The 9,777-nt window shown below is 37.3% G+C and overlaps 1 protein-coding gene across 1 annotated transcript in view; it reads left to right on the top strand.

Moving 5' to 3' along the window:
- Positions 1 to 2,735, top strand: part of DPY19L4 (dpy-19 like 4) — an 87,802-nt gene extending 85,067 nt beyond the window's left edge. The window contains exons 17-18 of the mRNA XM_023518251.1: positions 860 to 1,018; positions 2,181 to 2,735. Of these exons, the coding sequence (XP_023374019.1) occupies positions 860 to 1,018; positions 2,181 to 2,345 (324 nt within the window). The 3' untranslated portion in view covers positions 2,346 to 2,735. The remainder of the gene's footprint in view (positions 1 to 859; positions 1,019 to 2,180) is intronic.
- The last annotated feature ends 7,042 nt before the right edge of the window (positions 2,736 to 9,777 follow it).

Genomic DNA, 9,777 nt, shown 5'->3' with positions numbered 1-9,777 from the left:
AGAGTCTCAAGCTGTCGCCCTGGGTAGAATGCTGTGGTGTCAGCCCACAGCCCTCATATTCTTGGGCTTAAGTGATTCTTTTGCCTCAGCGTCCCAAGTAGCTGGGATTACAGACTCCTGCCACAATGCCTGGTTATTTTTTTGTTGCAGTTGTCACTGTTGTTTTAGCTGGCCTGGGCTGGGTTCGAACCCACTAGCCTTAGTGTATGTGGCTGTCACCCTACTCACTGAGCTACAGGCGCCACTCATATGTTACATATTTTTATATGGTTGTTATTAGAATTGCATTGTATGATTTAAAATTTAGTTATATACCACATTATATTTGCTATTTGTTTTATAGTTAGTCTTGACCACTATGAAACTTGAGTATAAGCTTCTTGAGGGAAGAAATCAAGTCTTCTTGAATATCTTTATTTTTCTTTCTTTTTTTTTTTTTTTGAGACAGAGTCTTACTTTGTTGCCCTTGGTAGAGTGCCATGGCATCATAGCTCTCAGCAACCTCAAACTCTTGGGTTCAAGCAATTCTCTTGCCTTAGCCTCCCAAGTAACAGGGACTATAGGTGCCCACTACAACACCTGGCTATTTTTAGAGTCAGGGTCTTGCTTTTGCTCAGGCTGGTCTTGAACCTGTGAGCCCAGGGCAATCTACCCGCCTCGGCTTCCCAGAGTGCTAGGATTATAGGCATGAGCCACTGTGCCTGGCTTTAATATCTTTATTTTTCATAGGATGGTATTTAGTACCAAGAACAAAGTAATAATCTGAAATAAAAAAAAAATAATAGATGTTCAGTGTATAGTTTTGATTAACAGAAGTTTTAAATGTCTTTTTAAATAATTTCAATTTATATTCTTTTAGGTCTACCAGATCTACTCGAAGCGATCTGCTGAAGATATTTATAAAATACTGACATCCTACAAAGCTAATTACCTAATTGTGGAGGATGCTATCTGCAATGAGGTGGGAACCATGAGAGGCTGTAGGGTTAAAGATTTATTAGACGTTGCAAATGGCCATGTAAGTAACTGTTTGGTAAGAATTATTTTTTTGAAAAATGATTATTTAAACTGGTAATCTTCAAACTTTGTTTTTAGAACTTAACTAAAGAATATAATTAACAGTTACATAATAATTGGGTGGGAAGGTTTACTGAAAGTAGCGTGAAGTATTTTTTCTTTTTTTCCTTTGAGACAAGAGTCTAACTCTGTTGCCCTAGGTAGAGTACTGTGGTGTTATCATAGCTCAGACCTCAAACTCCAGGGTCCTCTAGCTTTAGTTTTTCTATTTTTAGTAGAGATGGGGTCTTGCTCTTGCTCAGGCTGGTCTTAAATTCCTGAGCTCAAGTAGTTTGGCCATTTTTTATTTGAGTTGTTTGTCTTTTTTATCATAGAGTTGTAGAGTTTGGGGGTTTTTTTGTGGCTTTTGGCTGGGGCTGGGTTTGAACTTGCCACCTCTGGCATATGGGGCCAGCGCCTCACTCCTTTGAGCCACAGCCACCGCCCAGAGTTTTAAAAAAATATTCTACATACAAGTCCCTTATTAGATACATGATTTACTGTTTACTCTACTAAAAAATAGAAAAACTAGCCGGATATGGTGATGGGTGCTTACAGTCACAGCTACTCAAGGAGGCTGAGAGAAGAGAGTTACTTGAGCCCAAGAGTTTGAGGTTGCTGTGAGCTATGACACCATGACATTCAACCCCAGGGATTGAGGTTTTACTGGGTTTTCACTCTTCTTTACTGAGTGAGACTCTCTCTCAATAAAAAAGGGAAAGTAGTATGTCAATTTCCCAGCTTTGCTAGGCTTCATGATAAAGTTCTTTAGAGTAGTGATTACAGATTATGAAAGTGTTGCCTTCTAAATTTTAAAAATTGGGAACACTTGAGTTGGTAGGGGGAATGGTGGAGGTGGGGAGAAAACCAAAAAATAAAAATGAAAAATAATTTTAAATAATTGGAACTACTTTATACTGGTTTTTCAATCTCAAAGAGAAGTTCAGGGAGTTTAGTGAGCACTTGTGAAGAGGCTTCTATTTGCTAAACAATATTAGATATTTTGCAGTCTATATTTAGCAATAATACATTTTTTCATAAATGTGTAGTCACTTATACATCAATTACATTTCTCCTGTAGGTATAATCAGGTTTTTAATATTATGTTTCATATCTTTTGATAGGTGATTTGTGAAGAAGGTGACAAATTAACTTACACAAAATATGGGCGATTTTGTCATGAGGTCAAAATTAACTATTCTCCATATGTAAATTATTTCACTAGAGTATACTGGAACAGGTCCTACTTTGTATATAAAATCAACACTGTGATATCCTTCCAGTCTTGAAAAATAACAGAGCCTTCATTTCAAAAACTTACGCTACCTGAAGTGTACTGCAATTTTCTTCTACCTACGTGGCGTCTTTTGGAGATCAGCATTTGTACTTTTGAAATATTGCTGCCTCTTTTCCCTTCCTGCTGTTAACTGGATCCATAGTTCTGTGGGAATCGAAGATCAAGCGTTAGTGTCTTTGTAATGTCAGATCTATCATCTGCAGTATTTCAAAGTGTCTTCCTTGCTATTGTGTGGTCTTTAAAGGTTTTACCTATTGAAACATTTTCCCCGTAAATCTTCATTCTGTCATAATACAGATATTGAATTTGAATATTTTCAGAGTCAGACTACATTTCTCAAATATAACATTTAATAAATACTTAATGTAATATAATTTTATAATGGAAGGAAAGAAGTATTCTTACCTTCAAACAAGTTGTTGAAGGTGTTTAATGGTTTATAACAGAACTGAAATTTTACATTAAAGAACTAATTTAAATGTTAGCTGAAAATATGTGACATTTAAATTAAAATAGAGGTTATATAAAGAAAAGTGATAAGGATATACATAAAGATATATCCAGAATTTTCCATGATACTATATAAATGAGCACTTTCTTAGTAATACATAATGCATGATACTGCGTTTTATTATTTTATGACTGTCTATTAAGTGATTAGCTTTTTTCACTTATGCTTATTAATTTGATACCAGTTTAATCATGACAAACCAATAACTGTTATCTATCTATACATATATTTTAATGAATATTTAAAACAATGTTATTTAGATTTGACGTAAAAAAATATGGATATGGAGTATACAGTCTATTCACATGTTTTCTATTGAAGTGTTACGTAAAAAATTAAGTCTCTATCAGAATAAGAATGTGTTTTTAAAATGAGCAACAATTTCTGGGGATGTGCAGATGCTGTTAAATATACCTCTGCATACAGATGTATTTATTATAAAATGCAAGTGATGTTATTTATGAAACTGTGATTCAGTCTTCAATATTTAGAATAAAATAATTATAATAAAATTTACAACACAATTTCACAGTCTAAATGCTATTGTTCCTTTAAGTTTTTTCATATTTTTAGTCATTTATTAAAATAAGTTCTAAAATAACTTATTTTAGATTCAGGATAGATGTAGCCTATGTATCTATCATTTTAATAAGTTGGGATGCATGTTTAGTTTTAGTTCATATACCTGTTCAGTAGACAGATTTTTAAAACTTTCACTTGTTAGAATGCTGCAAAAGATTGCATTTTTAGTAGTATAAATTACTACATTAGAAGGGAGCATCTTTTCATCATCTTATTTTCTGTAATATATGATTTAAAAATTCATGCATTCTGAGATTAACTCTAGGATGCTTTGCTCTTTTAGACTTTAAGAATTGTTTGATGGCTGTTTTGTATTTGAGGCATTAGTTTCATTGGTTCTCATTTCATTCTCATGGAATTTTTAAACTATATTAAGATAACTGCAGGCAGTGTACTTCAGGTTGACTCTGTACATCTCTAATAGTAGTGAGTCACTGTTATTAAGCTTCAAACCTTATGAAGCTACTACCATAGTTACCTAAGTACACAGTGAATAGTCACATGGTACTACCTGTGATTAGAGCATGTAAAACAATGCAATTTAAAAGTCTGCTTGCATAATTCGAAGGGGAAATAGAATACCCTACTTTTTATGTATTATGAAATATTTAAGTGAATTTTTATTGACTTATATTAAGATTACATGTGCTGAATTAGTTTTGGTTGCCTCTGTCAACTTATAAATACAACAGATTTGGAGAAATTTTGTTTTTTTTTTGAGACAGATTTCTTATTTTGTCACCTCGATAGAGTGCCCTGGTAGAGTGCCCTGGCCTCATAGCTCATAGCAAACTCAAACTCCTGGGCTTAAGCAATTCTCTTGCCTCAGCCTCCCAAGTAGCTGGGACTACAGGTGCCTGCCACAACGCCCAGCTATTTTTTTGTTGCAGTTGTCATTGTTTTAGCTGGCCCAGGCCAGGTTCGAACCCGCCAGCCTGGGTGTATATGGCTGGTACCCTACCCACTGAGGCACAGGCACTGCCATATTTGGAGAAATTTTTAGTGGAAAGTTTTAAATAATGAATTTTTAATTTAGCATCAGTTGATAAAGAAATGTAAGGTTGATTATAGAAATTATAATATTGGATATAAAGATAAGCTTATTTGCTTCTATTTTTAGCTGTAGTTATAACAATAGCACTACAAAACTGGGAAGCATTTAATTTGTTTCTTCACCTAGTTGTAGAATAACAAAATGATTAATAATTCTGCAAGTAATTCTACTAAGTAACTTAACAGTTGTTAGGTGTAACAATAAAGATCTACTATGAAAGGAGCAAAGTTTATGGGTTTTAGGTAGAAGGAATTTCTCAAAGAAATACAAAATTATACTATGCCCTTGATATTGCAAACCCATTGAAATAAGTGCCTTAACTTTATTTCTAAGTTTACTTTTTATTTTTAAAAATTGTTATCCATTCCTTTCTTTTCCATAAGAAAATTTTGGTAATTTTTGCTCATCAATAAGCACAAAAAAGACTTTTCAGTATGCTATTTTCACTATTAATTCAGTAATAAGCAAATCTTTGAGTAGAGATGGGATTTCTAGCCTTTTACATTAATTTATTTAGCTTTCCAAATGCCATGCAAGCCAACAAGGAAAACTTACTTGAATAAGGTATATGATACGTGTATTGACTCTGCAGTGGTTTATTTTTTCTAACTTTGGCTTCTAGGTCTTGGTGCTTTTTGTTAGACTGGTAGAGTCTTACCACTGAAGGGATATTTCATTCATTGTATTTCAGCACTACCTTTTTTATTACTTTCTGTGTATATAAACAGCATTTTTTTTCTAGAACATTAATGCAAATCTGCAGTAGCCTCAGTGTTGTGGCACTCTTCCTCACAGTCTAGACTGATGGAAGTAAAAGGAGAAATCAAAGTCAATGTGTGTTACAATTTGGGGCTGAAAAACATGCTTTTTATAAAAATAGATTATGAATTTTTTTTTGAGACAGAGTGTCATTATGTCGTCCTCGGTAGAGTGCCGTTGTGTCCAGCAGCCTCAAACTCTTGGGCTTAAGCAATTCTCTTGCCTCAGCCTCGCGAGTGGCTGGGACTACAGGCTCCTGCCACAATGCCTGGCTATTTTTTTTGGTTGCAGTTGTCATTGTTGTTTAGTAGGCCCGGGCCAGGTTCGAACCCACCAGCCTGGGTGTATGTGGCCAGCTCCCTACTCTCTGAGCTACAGGTCCTGAGCCTGATTGTGAATTTCTTAAAGGGCACTGTGAATAGCCATCTTATTAAGTTGTATTGTTTTTGAGAAATCAATTGTTTTGGACTTTTTCTATTTTTGAAATGTTAAAACATTTTGATGCTTTTGTGGATTAAAGTAGTGCTTCTCTTACAATTGGTGGGGTTTAAAAAAGTATGTAAATTGGTTTTTTGGTACGTTTATTTTAAATGCTTTAGTATTTAAGGGGCATATGTTACTAATTAATCTGTATATTAAGTATGTTTTATAAAGCAAATAACTACTTCCTGATTTACATCTCAATATATTCTTGCTTCATTTGTCCAGTTTTTAAAATATATAATCTCTGTTGCTATTCGGTAATAGTTTATAGTTTTAGATCCTAATATGTATTAAATTTATAGCTCTGAAAAACTGCAAGTAAAATTGAACAATGTTATTGAAATAATATCTCTTTATTAAGTTTTTGAATATGTAATGCTAACATTTTAAATAAAATTAGATGTGAAAATTGGAAAGGAATATATATGACTCAACTATTTTCTGTCCATTAAATTTCTAAACATTATTATATTTAGTTGTTTTTCATAAAAAAGAACATTTGGGGATCAAATTTGCTGAGTTTAGCATAAAGGCAACTTTGAATCATTTTTGTTTATAAGTCTATTGATTTTCAACATTTTATTTATTTATTTATTTTTAGAGACAGAGTCACACTATGTTGCCCTTGGTAGAGTGCCGTGGTGTCACAGTTCACAGCAACCTCAAACTCTTGGGCTTAAGCAATTCTCTTGCCTCAACCTCCCAAGGAGCTGGGACTACAGGCACCTGCCAGAACAACCGGCTATTTATTGTTACAGTTGACATTGGCGTTTAGCTGGCCCGGGCCAGGTTTGAATCCACCACCATCAGTGTATGTGGCTGGCATAACCACTGTACTACAGGCGCCAAGCCAATTTTGAACATTTAAATTTTGGCGTGTATCATCCTATGTTCTTCAAGTGATAAACTGAATTTCTGAGCACTGTATGTATTTAGTGGAATTTAACATGCATTCTGAAATAACTCATAAATAATCCTTTCAAATTTTAAGTTGATAGCTTTGTACAGCTATGTAGCACAGATAAATACAACTACTTGTATGTGTATTGACCTTTGAGTCATATCTCTGAGAATGTGTATTTAGATTAAATATGTTCCTCCTGGCTCCAGCCACGTACACCTAAGGTGGCGGGTTCGAATCCCCAGCCTGGACCCGCCAAACAACAATGATGGCTGCAACCAAAAAATAGCCGGGCGTTGTGGCGGGCGCCTGTGGTCCCAGCTACTTGGGAGGCAGAGGCAGGAGACTCGCTTGAGCCCAGGAGTTGGAGGTTGCTGTGAGCTGTGATGCCACGGCACTCTGCCCAGGGGGACAGCTTGAGGCTTTGTCTCAAAAAAAAAAAAAAAAATGTTCCTCCTATAACTAATCTTACATCTTTATGGAGGAGGAAAGTTAATTTTAATAAATGTAAATCCTTGAAAAGAGGGGATTTTTTATTTTATTTTATTTTTGAGACAGAGTATTGCTTTGTCACTCACAATAGAGTTGTCATTACAACTCACAGGAACCTCAAACTCTTGGGCTTAAGCAATTCTCTTGCCTCACCCTCCCAAGTAGCTGGGACTACAGGCTTCTGCCACAACTCCCAGCTATTTTTAGAGACGGGGGGCGGGGGGGGGATGTCTGGATCTGGCTCAGGCTGGTTTCAAACCTGTGAGCTCAGGCAGTCCACTTGCCTTGGTGTCCCAAGTGTTGGGATTACAGGCGTGAGCCACTGCCACCGTACTCAGCCTTTAAAAGAGTTGCATTATAATCTAGTTTACTTTAGATTTTGTAATATTCAATATACTTTTATCAGGAATGAAATTATTTTATGCTTAATTATCCTCCTTCATTAGTTTCCATATGCTTTTCAGGGCCAGGCATGGTAGCTCAAGCCTGTAATCAGCATTCTGGGAGGGTGAGGTGGGTGAATTGCCTGAGCTCAGGAGTTTAAGACCAGCCTGACCAAGAGGGAAACCTGTCTCTAAAAATAGCCGGGTGTTGTGGTGGAGGCTGAGGCAAAGGAAAATTATAATGCTGCTGTGTACAAGTTTTCATGTGGGTACGTTTTCATTTATTTTGATTATCCATAAACACAATGTCCTCAAAGTCTCCATAGATAGGGGGAAAATGGGAAGTTGTAGCTAAAAGTACCTTTGTGTATAAATATTCTGTGTTAGCCACCTCTTTCTACACACAAGAAGTCTTCTCTCCCACTCATGGCAAACATTTTCCAAGATACATTATTATAATTTCCCTAAGTATGGAGATTTTTGGAATACCTTGTATACATAGAATTGCTGCATCATATGGTAATTCTGCAGTTAACTTTGTGAGGAACTGCCACACTGGTTTCTTTTCTTTTTTTTTTTAAACTTGAGATAGTCTCTGTTGTCCTGGATAGAGTACCATGGTGTCATGGCTCACAGCAACTCAAACTCTTGGTCAATTCTCTTGCCTCAGCCTCCTGAGTAGCTAGGACGACAGGTACCCACCACAATGCCCAGCTATTTTTAGAGATGGGGGGTCTCCCTCTTGCTTAGGTGGTCTCAAACCTGAGCTCAGACATTCCACATGCTTCGGCCTCATATTTGGGGGTGGGGTTTGAGACAGAGTCTCACTTTGTTGCCCTAGGCAAGAGTGCCATGGCATTATGACTCGCAGTAACCTCAGACTTCTGGGCTGAAGCCATCCTCTTGACTCAGCCTCTGTAGTAGCTGAGACTATAGGCACCTGCCATGATGCCCGGCTAAGTTTTTCTATTTTTAGTAAAGATGAGGTCTCACTCTTGCTCAGGCTAGCCTTGAACTCCTGAGCTCAAGCATTCCACCCACCTCTGCCTCCCAGAGTGCTAGGATTACAGGCGTGAGCCCCCTTGCTCATCCTGCCCTTTAGTACTTTGCCTTATATTCCATGGGCCAAAACTGAGCGACACCAATATTCAGTTGCAGAGAAGCCTGGAAAATGTACCCAGCTACAAACTGGGGGTTCTATTACTGTGGAAAGGGGTTAGAAAGGATGAGGGGGACAATTTGTGTTTACTTCAGCAGAAAGAATTTATTCTTCGTTCATTTAATAAGCATGAACTGAGTACCTTATGATAGACACTCAGCTAGGTGTCACCAGACCTGAGGTCTAGCTCTGCTTTTCTCCAGTTCACAGGTACTTTAGGTCACAGACCAAAGTACCACTGGATTTGAATTGCAGAATAATGTGTCTTCAACTCTTAGGAAGTCTTGAGGTCAGGTCTTGAGTTATAACAGACCTGTGGCTGGTTTTTGGTGAGTGGAGTAAAATCTGTGCTGTCCCTAAACCCTTAATTCGGTGGCAGTAACTATTCACTTTCCTTCCCCTCAAATGAGGTAGTTTGTGAATTTACTGGGATTAACCCCACTAAAAAAACACAAAGCTGATTGCTCCTCCCCACCCAAGGGAGGAAGAAAGTGAAAGGAGGGGACAGAGCCAAGAAGGAGACATGAGAGGCCACCCAAGTGGAGCTCTACCTGACAGCCTGAGCAGCTATGCTGGACCTCTGTCTTGCAATCCCCTGAATGTGATCCCTTTGACCACCCCTCTGCAGCCCTAGAGGGAAGGAAGAGCTGTCAGTCACTTAGCGTCAGCACCTGTCTTGTTACAAACCCCTCTGGGAGTTTGGTTTTTAGATTTTGTTGCTGCATCATTAGGCCTTTTCATGGAAAGCAGTGGTTTTCTCCATCTCATCCCTTTTAACCACAGGCCTCTTCTCCTGGTACTCGCTGGGAACTGGCACAGTGAAGTATGCTAAACTTCCAGGAATTACAAAGATCAGAAATCATCATAGGCATTGAATGGAAACAAATCTCCAGGAATCTGAGGATACAAATCTCCTTAATTACATACCCAGTGATAAGCCTGAGAAGAGTACAAAACAAATCTTCAGGCATTAAGCTACTCCCTCACAGGAGCTAAACCTGGCTTCTCATCTCTGGTCCTCTCTGCATGTGAGCTCCATTCCCTGCTTTCTGCTGGTCCAATTTCTTTCTTTCTTTGTTTTTTTTTTTTTTTTTTTTTTT

The sequence above is a fragment of the Otolemur garnettii genome, unplaced genomic scaffold, assembly GCF_000181295.1.
Source record: "Otolemur garnettii isolate 467f Iridium unplaced genomic scaffold, OtoGar3 scaffold00004, whole genome shotgun sequence".
Classification (NCBI taxonomy): domain Eukaryota; kingdom Metazoa; phylum Chordata; class Mammalia; order Primates; family Galagidae; genus Otolemur; species Otolemur garnettii.
Note: the sequence above shows the minus strand (reverse complement) of the source record. Positions and strands in the feature narration are given on the sequence as shown.